The following is a 16,826-nucleotide window of genomic DNA, read 5'->3' as shown; positions in this document are numbered from 1 at the left end:
TGTTGCCACAGTAACTTTTTTAAAAGTTAGTTTAAACAGTTACATTTACTTTATTAGCAGCTGCGGAAAACTTGTCAGCAGCTGCTGAATGTAACTAGTAATCTATCGTGTTTATTTTTAAAACTGAGTACTCAGAAAAGTAACTATTAGTTACTTTGCTGATTAGTTACTTTGCTGATTACTCAATCTTAAGAGTAACCAAGATAGTTTACTAGTTAACTTATTAGGACAACTTGTCAGCAGCTGCTGAATGTAACTAATACAGTAAATAGTAATCTAACTTGTTTATTTTTCAAACTGAGTACTCAGAAAATTAACTATTAGTTACTTTGCTGATTACTCAATCTTAAGAGTAACCAAGTTAGTTTTCTAGTTATTAGTTACATTACTTATTAGTTACAAGTTGTTGGCAGCTGCTAATAAAGTAACTGTATAAAGTTGCTAATGAAGTAACTGTGTAAAGTTGCTAATGAAGTAACTGTGTAAAGTAAGTAAAAAGTAACTTTTCAAAGTAACTGTGGCAACACTGCTCACAAAACACAAACAGCACTGGATTTCCAGTTTATCACATCTAATCCACTTCACAATTCAACCTGGGAACCAGGAAAATAAGTTAATATGGTAGATACAGTATGAAGGCCCTTTATTTTCTTGTTTTGTTTCTTAACATGTTCGTGACACGGTAAGCCTTTGTCAATTTAAGCATCAGAGGTGGGGGGCAGCGACTCTGTTGAGCAGTTTTTGTGTGCATTTGGATTCATGTTGGTGTTGCGCTAAGTCAATCCACAGGGGCTGATGTATGTTCTATCTCTTCATGTAAGAGGCAGTTTGGTTTTCTTTGTCATTCAACTCCTCCAGCGTACCTATATTTACAGTCGAGTCTGCAGCAGAAGATCATTTACAACACACAATCAGGCAAAATATTAAATAAATGCACGCAGCCTGATCAACCGGATCAACACGTGGGGAGTCTGCTCATGTTGTTTTACATGGTCATGCTCTGGTTGAAAGGACATTGAAGATGCTGTATGCGGCACAAACCCTGAGTGAGTCTGACCTTTGCGCTGTGTATGCATGTGTGTGTTCGTCCTCCTCAGGTGTCCACGGTGTGCCGAGGTGCTCGATGGGAGTTCTCCTCTCTCTTACGTTTCCCTTTTTTCTCACCACCTGCAAGAATATACTTCTTCTTGATCTTTTTGCTTTTATTCTTGGAGCACCACACTTTCTCACAGTACTCTTCTACCCTCTGGGCATCCCCGTAACCAATCAGCTGGAGGAACTCCTTATACCACAGCCTAGAGTGAGCTGAGGGTGGCAGCAGACTTCTGGGGCTCGTGCTCGGACCCAGCTGGGGGCCCGAGGAGGTCTGGCAGGGAGGTTTGTGTTCCTCCTCAGCTTCAGCATTTCCACCCTTGTTGATCCCAGATTCCACCTTCTCACCTCTGACCACGTGTAAAGTGACACGCAGCAAGGTGTGCACGTAGCCATGTTCCACCGTCTGGCACACGTACAAGCCAGCATCTGATGTTCTCACACGTAAAAACAGCAGCCCGTGAGAAGTCAGGATAACACGCTCATCACCTCGAACCTAACATTAGGAAAAAAGAAACACGGATTATGCAGTATGTCAATACTAGTAAGTAGACTTTTGTAGTACGGTTGCTCAATGCCAGTCTATCACTGACGGCATTGATGGATAAACTCATTCACACCTACAGTCAATTTAAAGTTCACCTAGTCACCTAACCTGCATGTCTTGGAAGCTGGACCATCTGAGGGGAACCCTCACAAACATAGGTGGGTGGCGGGGGGGGGGGGGGGGGGGGGGGGGGGGATGAAAATTCCACACAGAAAGGACCAGACAGGAAGCAAACCCAGAACCTTCTTGCTGTGAGTCAACAGTGCTAACCACTAAGCCACTGTGCCACCCTACTCTACATATTTCATATTCAAAATTACATTACAGTCAGATACACATACCTACATACAACTGAGTTTTATATATGATTTCACGTGTTACGAATGAAGACAATCTGATAGAAAATGGGCTAAAAGAACGACACATTCATGGACACACATTGAGAACATGGAAATGGACTGCTACCGTAACAGTAGACTGAGAGGGGCTACACGCACAGGATGTGGGATGTCCACCTGAGGAGAAAACCATCATCCAAACTGACTTAGAAGCAGCCACTTGCTCAGTGCTTTCAACATCACTAGACGGATTCTACAGTCAGAGCTGGAGACTGAACGGCTTCAGCTTAAAGATTTAAAGACACAACAGTATGCAGAGGAAGAAATGAATCCTACAGGAAGAAGAGATGAGTCCCATCAGACACCAATGCAACAGTAATTCTGCAGATGCTTGGAGTCAACATCAGCAGCATTAGCCATTGCCATGGGTCATGTTTTCATGACCTCTTTGTTTTCTCTGCATCATTCTAAATATCTGTATTACTCTATAATAAAGGATTATTTAACCGAGTGCGATGTCTGTACTGCTAAATATCAGACCAAGGTCTTGAAGGTACGGGGTGAACGCCGCGAGGACCATACAAAAAAGAGAGAAGTCTGATATTCCCATACAGACCAAGCAAGAGAGGTTAACAATTTATTATATGGCCGTCTGAGCCATTTTTCATCTTGTTGGTCTTCAGTTTGCATGTCCACATCGAGCTCGTTTGCTGCTAATTCCTCCAATTCAAACTCGTCAGTGTCATGAAATTTGCTGGGAGAATCGTTCTCTTCATCGCTCACAATTTCTTTGTTCACTTTTTGTTTTGCTTTATTTTGTTCCGTGAAATTTGTAATCAAAGTCGCAAATCTGGTATGTGATCTGGACTGATCAGCCAATCAGAGCACATACTGTCGTAGCCAAATAAGTAGTATTGTTCTCAATGTGTTATTATTCTTCGTGTAACTCCCTTTGGCTGCCCCCTTGTTTACACTCTGCATCGCCACAGCAGATCTGAGATGGATCTGTATGTTTAGTTTACACCAAAGGACCTTCCTGACACAACTCCATATTACATTTTACCTTGTCATCTGATGGTTAATAATCCCATTAATCCATTTGATTGCTTTGGGTGAAGAGACTGTGTTAGACAAGCAGCTCAGCTCTGAAATGAGGCATGGGCAGTGGAGGCAGGGCGGACCAATTTTTAGGGGTGGACCATTCAGTCTGCGACACCGGTTTGATCATATATTGAGTGTAAGATAACAAATTCTGCATCTCTATTTTTCACATATTCTGTGATCATACAAACATGTTTGTTTCTGATGGTGTGAACACTACAAAATTATAAAAAAGTAAAAAAACTGATGAAGCTACCTTGTCCTATGCCGCAATGTTAACGAAAATGAAAAACAAAATCCACCAGTTCAAAATAAATAATCCATGAATCCATAATGTATGAAAGTGGGCATTGTTTGACAAAGGAACCATTAGAATGTTCCATTATATCAATATGTGCCCATTATGTCTGCATTTGTCCTTTTAAAAATGTATTTTAAGTGTATTCTGGTAGAAACAGCTCACCTCTTGTTTCTGTCCCTGTGTTTGTAGGAACCAGACGACTTTAGCCTGAAGTGATCGAGGGACGCACTCCAGTAAAGTACTGTTGTGTTCTATGCCATAGGCCATCCTCTCTTCTGCTCGTTGCCATTGTTCCTCTGCAAACACATTAATAGGCAGCAGCCCAAAATTTGACATAGTTACCATCATTTTGTTAGACTTCGTCATTTTCTTCTCAGAAATCACATTTCTTCAGCATGCCTGTGGATGCACACATTACCCACTAACCATCAATCTGCAGACCATTACACAGCTGGACAGCGTTGCCATGGCGAACATCTTGCCGCCTAAATCTTCTGCTGAGATGGAACAGATGGAAACAAACATAATTATTTAAACATTTGCCCAAAAGGGGACTTTGGCAAAAGGAAAATGAGAAAATAATAGTAAAGTAACTGAAAATAAGCCATCACGTGCATACTGATTAGGCATTGCGCAACACTAGGCGTTGCGCAACACTTGTTCCTCTGTGCTTTCGATAATGATTTTGTAATGCAACATGAGAGTGCTGTGACATTCAATGCAAGGTGCAAGATGGGCTCACAGAGAATATGTCGAACATCTGCAGAGACACAAGGCAAGTGGTGTGTGTGTGTGTGTGTGTGTGTGTGTGTTACCTCTTTGTGTAGATTCCAGCGTGGTAGTATCGGGAGCAAGTGAGGCCATCCCAGGCACAGTATGGGTCTCTGGCCAGACAACAGTCTGCACATTCAGAGCCGTAGAGGTCACACTGATGCAGTCTGACCTGAGCCACGCCCACCTCTGAACCCACATACAGCTGTTGCTGTGGACCAATCAACATGGGTTATTTTGAATGCAATAAATTTAAATTAGCATATTTTCTGGAGTAGTTTTACTAGTTTGGGGGGGGGGGGGGGGGGTCCTGCGACTTATACTCCGATGCAACTTACATACTGAAAAATCATGTGCTTGTCATTAATAATAATAACTATTTATGTAGGGCTTTCCCAGGAATCAGAGCACCAAAAAAAAACCCCTCTAATAATGAAAAAAATCAATGCTGATTATAAAAGGTACATGACCAGAATGCACAAAAATCCCAAATTAAAGAGCTGATAATAGAGAACAAAGGTGTGACTCCTGTAAATTCAGTACATTTTATTTTTGTGGTTATGCAATCCATCTACTTTGCCAAAAGCAGAAACGTGGAATGTGCAATACTAAAATCATATAGATGCAAAGTGATGGTAACAATGTTATCATCTTGTGGTTACATGAGAGAACTGCACAACTGAAAGCGCATGAGATAAGAAGGTGACACCAGATCGTCTTACCCTTTTTGTTGAGATGATGATTTGTGTTATTACTACTGGCACCTGTAAAATGAAAAGATTTTCTTGTCTTCAAACATTAAAACTGTATAAGCACTTCAGCAAGAGTGCTAAGAATACAAATTTACCTCTGGAGGGCTTGCTTGTGTGTAAAATAAATAGAAAAAAAGCAACATTTTGGATGCAAATAAAGCAGACAGTAATCAGTATTGTCTCAGACTGTAATGGCAGCAACAACACGTGTGAAACCTGTTTATTTCTAAGTTTGTCAGTAAAAACAAGAGCACCTGGAAGACTTGCAGCTCCTCCAGCAGCACCTCCTCCATAGTGTCTGTGTCTTTGTTGTAGATGGTGATAACTTTCAGCACCACTGAGTCATCTAACAAAGACAACAAATGTTCTAAATTATACAGTGTTTTTTTTTAAGTGAATGGCAGTGTGTTATTCTGAAATCAAAATTGATAAAACTCTGATTTTACATTTCACATTTATATTCAAACACAATGTTTGACTATTCAACAGCCATAGGCCAGTTTGATGTTGGAATGAGCTTGATTTTTCCAGTGTGTGGTTTAATTTTTAACACCATCTGGTTGTTGCCAATTGCAACATGACAACACAATGTGATGCTGTCTGACTCATTCACAACAGTGATTGCAAAGAATTGAGAGTGCAACGGGTATATAGGGATTACATCATCTATCTGCCCATCTCTGTATGAATATTGCATGTGTAACTTCCCAGAGGGTGTTTGGTCATCTTCAATTGAACTTTATGAAGATGGTCAAAAGCAACAATAATTCTGGTCCAGCATGTTCAAGGAATTTCTGATTAATTAATGCATCAAACCACATGATACTGACTTTGTAAATGCAATTCCTCCTAAACCTGTTCATGGACTTCAATGAAATATTACATAATGGGAGCACACAATATGACAATGTGAATGAATGGTCCATCATCTTCAAAGGGACAAAACTGAAATTTGTGTTTCATTGATGTATCATAATATTGAGCTTGTAAAAGTAACTCCTCCTAATTTTTTGGTGGATTTCAGTGAGGCTTCACACAGTGGAAGGTAGCACACCATATGAAGACGTGCATCAATAATACCGCAGAACCGCCTTCGGTCTGAGATGTCAACCACCCAGGCAGGGGAGCGGTCCACCCTCCATATAAATAAAATAACCAGTGGTGGGCACAGATATCCAAAAAAATTAACTTCAATAACAGATAATCAGATAACTGAAAAGTTATCTTTGATAAAGATAAACCACCCAAAAATGTATCTGAAGTTACAGATAACCAATAAATTCCAGTATTGTCTCTAGTACATTTGCAACTACTAACAAGCTGAATTTGAGTTTTAACACCAAGATCACTTCTATGTTTGAACATCCTGACCCCTGCTGGAAGCTCTTGTTTGTTGCATAGCTGAGCCAAGCTGAGAGCAACTACAAAACAGCTTTCTACTAATCACAATGCTCCGGTCAGACAGAGGTCTTGGAAAATAAAGTCATGCTGACTTATGGTTTGGTGTGAATACTGATAGAATAACTCCATTAATGTCAATTCTGTCATTTGTACAAAGTTAAAATATAACATATATCTTTTAATGTTGAATAATGCACTAATTCTGAGGTTTTGTAACAAACACAGACAGATCGCAAAGGATTATGGGTAAAGGTGCCTCTGCTAAACACTGATTTGGTTCAGTCATTCATTATGTAAACCAACACGTTAATGTGACATGTGTCATGTGTTGGTGTTTACAGATAAATGTGCTTTTGTAAAATATTCCATTTTTTTATTTGTAAAAACAGGCATTTTACAGAGCCCTGGAAGTGTCATCGCAAAATGTTTTGCATGTGGAGAGAATGTGCGTTCATTTTATTAGTGCCGTGCACACATTTTATGATGTTGTAAAACGTGCACTCAATATTGTCTTGACACATAAAGGTTGGCTTTACACTGTGTGAGTTTTGGCCCTTTTTCAGATGATTTTTCATTCGTGTGAGAATTTTTTTGTACCGAGTTTCAGGTTAATCACGCGTCCTGCATCGTGTAGTGTACAAGGAGTAACAAGCTGTGTTAAACATCTCACGACCACCTCCTGATCGCTGATCGTATGGTCGAATGAAAATCAAACCTGTTTGATATTATTCTGGTCAGCCGTCGTGAGGGTATCCTGCTGCTGAAGAGCTACAAGCGTCCAACCGCTCGCACTGTGCATGTGCAAACACCGCAGAGCTGTCTTGTAATGTTTTTTTGTTTTTTGTTTTTAAACTTTCATGTCTCCCATCAAGAGTTTTTGTAAATTAAGTTTGAAAAAAAAGCTTACATTTTGCTTCTGGAAAAACGAGTTTGGCGTGTGGTTTTTGAACGTACAATGTGTGTGAGAACATAAATTGGGTGCTCTGAACTTTTACACCGTGCGGTTCTGTTGTAAAGTTTGAACTGAAACCTAGTACAGTTATGAAAATATCATACAGTGTCTGCTCAGCTTCAGGATGAATACTGCCGTGAGCTGCCATGAACACTACTGGCCAGTAGATGGCAGTAGACGCCTTGAAAACTTGCTGAAACAAAATTCCAGATAATCCGTGTCTGCTACATTTAAGATGTGTGGAATTTAACAAACAGAAATACAATAACAACATCTATAAACCCAGAGAATATATTCACGAGAGTTTTAGGCACTAGAGTTTAATGCTGTTGTCTGTGGAGCCTGAACAGAGTGTCTGAAATGCATTTGTCCTGTCGTGAACGTACTGAGATTACCCTATCCTACCCATAATGCACTGCTGGGCACAGCATGTGCTCACTAAAACATTAAAAATTAGCACATTAGTTTAAAATTAAAACATATATCTGATATTTTCACTTTATAAAACTTCACACATGACAGTAATTTTAAATAACTTGTCCAAAATTAGAACCATAAGTTAAAAATATATGCCTCTGGATGACTTGGGTGATATTGCCAGTGTATCAGTATGGTGTTAAAGGAAATTATTTGTTTTTGTGACCAGTTCTCCTTTGCCTGTAGAGGATAGAGCAGTTTCTCCTGGAAGCAGATCTCTTCTGTTTGCAGAGGGTGGAACTATACATCTGTTAAGAAACTTTTAACAGGTAGGTGCTCAACTGATTTTAAATTTTAAAAAAGTTTGCGGCTGTTCAGCTTTGTTTACTACACTCAACAAAAATATAAATGCAACACTTTTGGTTTTGCTCCCATTTTGTATGAGATGAACTCAAAGATCTAAAACTTTTTCCACATACACAATATCACCATTTCCCTCAAATATTGTTCACAAACCAGTCTAAATCTGTGATAGTGAGCACTTCTCCTTTGCTGAGATAATCCATCCCACCTCACAGGTGTGCCATATCAAGATGCTGATTAGACACCATGATTAGTGCACAGGTGTGCCTTAGACTGTCCACAATAAATGGCCACTCTGAAAGGTGCAGTTTTATCACACAGCACAATGCCACAGATGTCGCAAGATTTGAGGGAGCATGCAATTGGCATGCTGACAGCAGGAATGTCAACCAGAGCTGTTATATGTTCTCTTCACGGATGAATCCCGGTTCACACTGTTCAGGGTAGATGGCAGACAGCGTGTGTGGCGTTGTGTGGGTGAGCGGTTTTCTGATGTCAATGTTGTGGATCGAGTGGCCCATGGTGGCGGTGGGGTTATGGTATGGGCAGGCGTCTGTTATGGATGAAGAACACAGGTGCATTTTATTGATAGCATTTTGAATGCACAGAGATACCGTGACGAGATCCTGAGGCCCATTGTTGTGCCATACATCCAAGAACATCACCTCATGTTGCAGCAGGATAATGCACGGCCCCATATTGCAAGGATCTGTATATGATATGATATGGCACACCTGTGAGGTGGGATGGGTTATCTCAGCAATCGGTCTAAAAGTTATTGGACAAAAAATTATTGGAAGATAATTAGTCCGATAATGGTTTTTAAAGTTATCTAAAAAGATAATCCGATAATGAAAATTAGAGATTTATGGCTCTTTGGGGGGATGGCTCGTTCCTTTCAAAGAGCCGTTCAAAAAACTGGCTCATATGGCTCTTTTTTTTTTTTTTTTTTTTTTTTTAGTATTTTAAGCTTAATTATCAATTTCTGCCATGTGTGCATTCGTGGTGGTGCATGCTGCAGCGTGCATGCGCATTTTGCCATTACAATGCATTCTGGTTAGAAATTCCTAGCGCCATTTGTGACATAAATTGATAATTAAGCCTAAAAATATTGAGAGAGAGAGGGAGAGAGAAATGAGCCATCTCAATGTCACTTTTCAAATTTGCTCCCCTATCCTGTACCTTACTACCTTTTTGTGCCAGCAGTGGACATCGAAAACATAAATCCTTGGGGAGAACAGCACGCTCAGGAAAAAGAATGGTGTTGACTGACTGAAATCTCGTTCCAAACGAGAAGAGAACAGGGAATAGAAATCTGACATTAAACCAAACCTGTTGTTGCTTAAAGTAGCCAGTAGACGGCGTTAACGCATTGTAAATAACCAAGGAAACCCATACTGAGAAATACAAAAATGAATGAAAGGTCATTAAGACCAAGACCATTTGTTTTTGTTCTTTCCATATATTTTTTGATTTTGAAAGTTTCTGTATTGCACATGTTCTTTTTTCTGTTCACTTTAAATCTGATATCACAGCCATTATCAACCATTATCTGAGTTTGAATTATTTGGAAATACTGATTATAACCCCATTATAATATGTTGAAAAGAATTTTCTGAGACTGGGTGACTTTTTTCCTCACCGTGTGCGCGTGTCAGCTTGGTGCCGCTTATTTTCGCGCCACAAGAACCCCCCTCCCCCCTGCAGGAGTACTCATGTGTAGGGCTGTCACGATTAGGAATTTCTGGAGACGATTAATTGTCAGACAAATAATTGCGATTGACGAATATACTGTCTATTTTTTTTTCCTTTTTTCCCTTCTTTATATTCTACTACCGTAGTACAAGGCAACACAACTCTGTAAGAACGTTTGGCTTCTGTGAGTGGAGAAACTGGGAATAGTGCAACATTTTTATTTTTATCTTCTTCTGATTTTTATTTTTATCTTCTTCTGATCTTCTTCTTTTGTGGTGAAATTGAAATTTCACCACAAATCTGAAATTGTTTCTCCTCATCAGTCACGTTTTGTGCTTAAACACTACATTAAGCTCTGGATTGAACAAATAAATGCCTTTGGAAAATAACAGCTGTTAAAGTTCAGAGTTCTCACCTGCTTTGATCTGTGCATCTGAACATCACCATAGCTTCTCCACGTCAGGGTTTTTTTTTTTTTTTGCTCAGTTCATTCATATATTCTCATTTTTTAAATATGTTTTTAAAAGATATTTGACCGTTTATTTCATCCCATGATCTCATAAATTCAGTATACAACGCGCACATGGTGTGAACAGGGCGGCAACGGCAGAATCACACCGGGAGAGAAAGTTCAGAGAGAAGTAAAGGCAGCTCCACGGTTTTGTTTTTTTAACATGTTCACTCGGGTTAAAATCCTCTCTCTGCTCTGCGCTCGCTGTGCACTGATGGTTCTCAGACTGTAACGTGTCGCGCCTCCAATTCAGGAATCTCCCTCACCCACCCCTCCCTCCAGTCTGCAGCCTGTTGACTCCACGCACACACACTCAGACACACACACCGACAGCTCCTTCTGTAAACTCCGCATTTTAAACAGTTTTGAAGAAGACGGTCACTGTTTTAATCGGCCGTCTTAAACGGCAGGACGGCTCACTCCTCAGCCTCCATGTTACTGTCCTGCCTTAAGACGAGAGCGAAACAGTAAGCGAGGCTGCAGCACAGTGACGTCAGATTCTGAGTCATTTTATGCTTTGTGAATAAAATAAATAATTTGCGGTAATCGCGAATATGAAAAATAATCGTGATTGGCCAATATTGTAATAATAGTGACTGCCCTACTGCCCCACATGCTGCCTGTGCTCCTCCCCCCGTAGCTGCTCTCTTTCTATGCGGTGGGGGAGCCACAGCCGCAACCGCAACTGGATGTTCCTGGGAGCTGTGTGAAACAAACACGCATGAAAAAAAAAAAGAACGACAAAAAGAATGGCTCCCGCCCAGCCGCGACTCAGCTCCCTTTGTTCATATTAAAGAGCCGTTCAAAAGAATCTGCTCATTCGCGAACGTCACAACACTAATGAAAATATTATCTTCAATAATTATCTATTATCGGATTATCAGAACTGTGCCCACCACTGAAAAAACCATCTACATGCCACAACCGGGTGAACCGTTAGCACACCACTGGGGTCCTCAGCACTCAGGCACCTATGCACAGAGAAATTGGCTGCATTGCCAAACTATCAAAGGTGATGCTCCCTCAAAATGCAAGTCAAAGTCCTCTCCCTAAGTAAGTGCTCATTTGACACATAATCATTCCGGTGGTACCCAAGGATTTTCCGAAGGGACCAAAGTACCGATCACTTAGGCTACTGGTTAACATTCATAAATCTCACAACCATACTATGACAAAGAGAATCAGGACCCAAAAGACTTCTCCTGCAAAGACATCGGCATCACCAAACATCTCTGTCCAGTGACCTCATGACTCCATAAGCTCTCTTGATCTACAAGATCGAAGACTGAGAGACATGAATGTCACCACTGAAAGAAGTGAATGTCTCTCACGTTTTCACATTTTTACTTTCAACACTTTCACTACATTCAGATACACTTGTGAGGGCTGATTACAGAAATTCATTAAAAGCCTGGCTCTTCATCTTAATCAAGGACAATCAAAAACCGAAATACTCTGATTGCTCACTCAACTTCTGAAGTGATGTAATCCATTGATTCCTCAAAAATCACAGTATTGTCCACAATGTCAAGGTCAGTAAGCATTACAACTCCTGCAAAACACCCAAGATGCTGGTTTCCACAACCCTACCCAACATCCAGTCCATGCAAGCATTGAATAGTGTAGGAGCCAGAACTCTGCATCTCTGCCCCGCACCTTTCAGCACTCACTGTATCTGTGTATAGGTTGACTATAGTGTCCAGTAAGTTCTTTGGGATCCCACAAACTATCAGGATGTCCCAGAGAATGATGTCTTAAAAAATTGGACTTTTGCTTTTTTTTTTTTTTTGTCATACATCATACGTTGCATTTGCTAATTTCAGGTACAGAGCTTCACAAATTTGTTAATTCAGGTATTTGCCCACACTGATATACAATACATCCAAACAATTAGTATGGCAGAGTGGTGGGTGTCATTTTGGGGTCTTGGTAACAGATTTCTGATTTTCATTTAAAAACCAATTAAACATTAAAATGTGTAAAAGCCCAAGTGTGCAAATGCTTTTTTTTTTTTAATAACTGCTGTGGAAGCAGGGCTGAGGAACATTTCAACACAAGCACTGAGTCATGAAATCACTGTTTCAGCAGTGATCCAGAAGTGATGGAAAAATGGCTGTGTGGTTATGTAGCTGATGCAAAACACAACTAATTTACAGCACAAAAGGTACATTATTTATTAATTTACCACAAATTCTACATGAAGAAAGCCCAAATTTCTGCTTAAACGTCTGCTGCATTGTTCCTTTTAAGATAACAATGTCTCCTTTATCCTCTCTGTCTGCAGACCTTTTCTCATTTTTTTTAATAATTTTGCTTACAATTATGATGAGTCTGAGTAAAATTGCATAATTTCCATTTGGAATTCCATGTGAGGTGGCAGCTTCTACCAAGCATGTGATATGACAACACAACTAATACAGCTGCATGTACAATGAATGATCAGAACTCATAACAAGGGCCCTGTCACACATTATAAAGAATATAGCAGAAGTGCATGTGAGGCACGTTCAACTCTGCTTTGCTTTTAACAGGTACCTAATCGAAGCACAAATTGTCTCCATTTGCACTGTGGCATTCAATTAGCTTGGTGTTGTCAGATGAATTAGGAGATATACATGAAGCATGTCTTTTATGTCTTTGTTTGTTAGAAAATAAATCCATGCTCAAAACATGCTACCACATTTGGGATTTGGATTTTGAATTTGGATCAATACACATTTGGCAGTTCTCTTTTCAAAATGTAATAGTAAATGTTTGATCATTAATGATGACCAAATATCGAGGTGGTTGTTCTTGTGTGTGTGTGTGTGTGTGTGTGTGTGTGTGTGTGTCTGATTGTTTGGGTCAGGGACATGAAAAACACCCGGATGATGGTCCAAGAAAAAATAAAATCAAAAATCAATCAATCAATTCAATCAATCAATTTTATTTATATAGTGCCAAATCACAACAAACAGTTGCCCCAAGGCGCTTTATATTGTAAGGCAAGGCCATACAATAATTACGTAAAAACCCCAACTGTTATATGGCTGGGGGGGGCCTGGCTGCCGGTTTGTTTGTCTGTTTGTTTTCCTCCCAGGTGGCGTGCATTTGGGACTGAGTGGCTGTGTTGCTGAGGCTGTCAGGACCTCACCCTGATCTCCTGCGACTCGTCAGGACTCACAGCTGAGGTGCATCTGGATGGATTGGAGCATGTTGGCATTTAAGACTGGAGTGCACAGTGTGTATTTGCCAGAGACTCGACCTTGTGACCAGACGGGTGAGATCGTCGTCTCGGGAGCCATCTCATCAGCAGCGGATGCTGAGAAACGTCCAGGTTTGATGCACAGTCTGTGAAAGAGGAGGGGGTGAGGTCTCACGCTCGTCAGCACACTTCCTGAGGTACGTTAGATTTTGTGACTAACAGTTATACAGTCAGTAAATGTGGTGTCCCTCACACCTTATTGTATTGAGCTGTTTGTTAGTCATGTATCAGCTTCCACTGCGGTGGAGTTTTGTGAACTGGATGTTCCATGCCTGCAGGTTGGAAGCTGATCAGCAATCAAGCCAGGAAGTGTTTGCTGTTTGTACACCTTTAAGTGTTCTGTGTGTAGAGTGTGGACTCACATAATGGTTCCTTCTTTCACAGACTCGGTTGTTGCGGCCACCTTGGGTCCGAAACAGCTTCTGGCTCCGGACCGTTAGCGCTGCTGGGAGCGCACCACACCAGACCGCACCTTTTTGTATTATCACTGTTATGTATTAAATTCAGTTAGCCTTTGTACCGTGCTCTGCTTATTTCATACTGGGTCCTTCAAACGCTGGTCGGTTATCCGAGCTGCGTCCGACACATAACACCAACGGTCAAAACGACCCCCTGTGAGCAAGCACTTGGCGACAGTGGGAAGGAAAAACTCCCTTTTAACAGGAAGAAACCTCCAGCAGAACCAGGCTCAGGGAGGGGCAGTCTTCTGCTGGGACTGGTTGGGGCTGAGGGAGAGAACCAGGAAAAAGACATGCTGTGGAGGGGAGCAGAGATCAATCACTAATGATTAAATGCAGAGTGGTGCATACAGAGCAAAAAGAGAAAGAAACACTCAGTGCATCATGGGAACCCCCCAGCAGTCTAAGTCTATAGCAGCATAACTAAGGGATGGTTCAGGGTCACCTGATCCAGCCCTAACTATAAGCTATAGCAAAAAGGAAAGTTTTAAGCCTAATCTTAAAAGTAGAGAGGGTGTCTGTCTCCCTGATCTGAATTGGGAGCTGGTTCCACAGGAGAGGAGCCTGAAAGCTGAAGGCTCTGCCTCCCATTCTACTCTTACAAACCCTAGGAACTACAAGTAAGCCTGCAGTCTGAGAGCGAAGCGCTCTATTGGGGTGATATGGTACTATGAGGTCCCTAAGATAAGATGGGACCTGATTATTCAAAACCTTATAAGTAAGAAGAAGAATTTTAAATTCTATTCTAGAATTAACAGGAAGCCAATGAAGAGAGGCCAATATGGGTGAGATATGCTCTCTCCTTCTAGTCCCCGTCAGTACTGTAGCTGCAGCATTTTGAATTAACTGAAGGCTTTTCAGGGAACTTTTAGGACAACCTGATAATAATGAATTACAATAGTCCAGCCTAGAGGAAATAAATGCATGAATTAGTTTTTCAGCATCACTCTGAGACAAGACCTTTCTAATTTTAGAGATATTGCGTAAATGCAAAAAAAGCAGTCCTAAATATTTGTTTAATATGCGCTTTGAATGACATATCCTGATCAAAAATGACTCCAAGATTTCTCACAGTAGTACTAGAGGTCAGGGTAATGCCATCCAGAGTAAGGATCTGGTTAGACACCATGTTTCTAAGATTTGTGGGGCCAAGTACAATAACTTCAGTTTTATCTGAGTTTAAAAGCAGGAAATTAGAGGTCATCCATGTCTTTATGTCTGTAAGACAATCCTGCAGTTTAGTAAAAGTAAAAATAAACCCTGTAACTGAAATGCAGTCTTGCTCTAATTCAAGCTCAAACAATATGCAATTGTTTAGAAAAAAAAAAAAAATCTAACACTATGGGGAAGAACGTATATGACTGATAAATGGACAGACAGATGCAGGGACAGAGTGCAATTCAATATTCCCCTTGTGGCTGGCAGTGTATAAATATTATATCATGTTACCTTCCTTGAAAAATGTTGCAATATAATTTGTTTTCTGTGGATATATTTTGAGACACAACATCATAACATTGAAACATTACACAGCAAAGTCATCAGTGTTAAATTAACACTGACGGTGTACATATGGTCCCACACTATATATATATATATATATATATATATATATATATATACAAGGTCTGTGAGAAAAGAATCCGACCTTTTTATTTTAAGCAAAAAATATATGGAATTGATTCATATGTTTTTACGTCAGCCAAGCTTGAACCTTCATGCGCATGCGTGAGTTTTTCCACGCCTGTCGGTTGTGTCATTCGCCCGTGGGCAGGCTTTTAGTGAGCACTGGTCCACCCCTCTCGTCGTTGTTTCATTGCGAGGAAATGGCGGAGTGATTTGGGCTTTTTTTCCATCAGAATTTTTTCAGAAACTGTTAGAGACAGGCAGCTGGAAACCATATGAAAAATTTATCTGGCTTTCGGTAAAAATTTTACGGGCTTCACAGAGAATAAGGAGTGTTACTACAGCTTTAAGGACTGCCCACAATGGCGCACGGCGCGCTGTGCTCCGAGCCGCCATCGAGAGGCAGAAACCACCACATCATTTCTAAACGGATCGCTGTGTGGAGCCGGGACCATTGTGTGCAATTTCTCTGGTTATTACAAGAGCTGGACATCAGCCATTTTCTGGCAGATTTCACTTTTAACAAGAGATTTTGTCATGGAAAGCCGTGCAGAGGCTTCGCGCAGAGGCTTCACGCAGAGGCTTCGCGCGTCACGACGGAGCCGCTGATGGAGCGAGACAAAGGAACACCTCTGTTTCGGAGTGTTAAAGGACAAGTTGGGACAAGCCCAGCTCTCCACAATTTCTCTTATACTCACTCGACTGTTAAGCACTGAAAGCCGAGATAGGCATGAAAAACTCACGCATGCGCACGAAGGTTCAAGCTTGGCTGACGTAAAAACATATGAATCAAATCCATATATTTTTTGCATAAAATAAAAAGGTCGGATTCTTTTCTCACAGACCTCGTATATATGTGTGTGTGTGTGTGTGTGTGTGTGTGTGTATATATATATATATATATATATAGATATAGATATAGATATATAGATATATATATATATAGATATATATATATATATATATATATATATATATATATATATATATATATATATATATATATATATATATATACGAGGTCTGTTAGAAAAGTATCGGTTGGTTGGCTCATGCAAGCACACGTGATTCAAATCACGTGTGCTTGCATGAGCCAACCTTGAACCTTTGTGCTCATGCGTGAATTTTTTCACGCCTGTCGATTGCATCATTTGCTGGCAAGCAGCCTTTGTGTGAGGATGGGTGTAGTCTCTCGTCGGATTTTCATTGGAAGCAAAATGGCGGAACGACTGGAGCAGTGCAACGGCATCAAATTTT

General features: G+C 40.5%; 1 protein-coding gene across 2 annotated transcripts in view; it reads right to left on the bottom strand.

Moving 5' to 3' along the window:
* Positions 1 to 424: 424 nt before the first annotated feature.
* Positions 425 to 16,826, bottom strand: part of sema3e (sema domain, immunoglobulin domain (Ig), short basic domain, secreted, (semaphorin) 3E) — a 71,194-nt gene continuing 54,792 nt past the window's right edge. The window contains exons 12-17 of one of the 2 annotated variants that reach the window (XM_034176633.1): positions 5,157 to 5,248; positions 4,873 to 4,914; positions 4,195 to 4,361; positions 3,806 to 3,873; positions 3,542 to 3,675; positions 425 to 1,588 (exon numbers count right to left, since the gene is read on the bottom strand). In XM_034176633.1, coding sequence (XP_034032524.1) covers positions 1,094 to 1,588; positions 3,542 to 3,675; positions 3,806 to 3,873; positions 4,195 to 4,361; positions 4,873 to 4,914; positions 5,157 to 5,248 — 998 coding nt within the window. In that variant the 3' untranslated portion in view covers positions 425 to 1,093. Of the gene's footprint in view, positions 1,589 to 3,541; positions 3,676 to 3,805; positions 3,877 to 4,194; positions 4,362 to 4,872; positions 4,915 to 5,156; positions 5,249 to 16,826 lie in introns of both variants that reach the window. The other variant, XM_034176632.1, reaches the window with a different exon arrangement.

Source organism: Thalassophryne amazonica, chromosome 8 (genome assembly GCF_902500255.1).
Source record: "Thalassophryne amazonica chromosome 8, fThaAma1.1, whole genome shotgun sequence".
NCBI classification, from domain to species: Eukaryota; Metazoa; Chordata; class Actinopteri; order Batrachoidiformes; family Batrachoididae; genus Thalassophryne; species Thalassophryne amazonica.
This window is presented reverse-complemented; position numbering and strand designations above follow the sequence as displayed.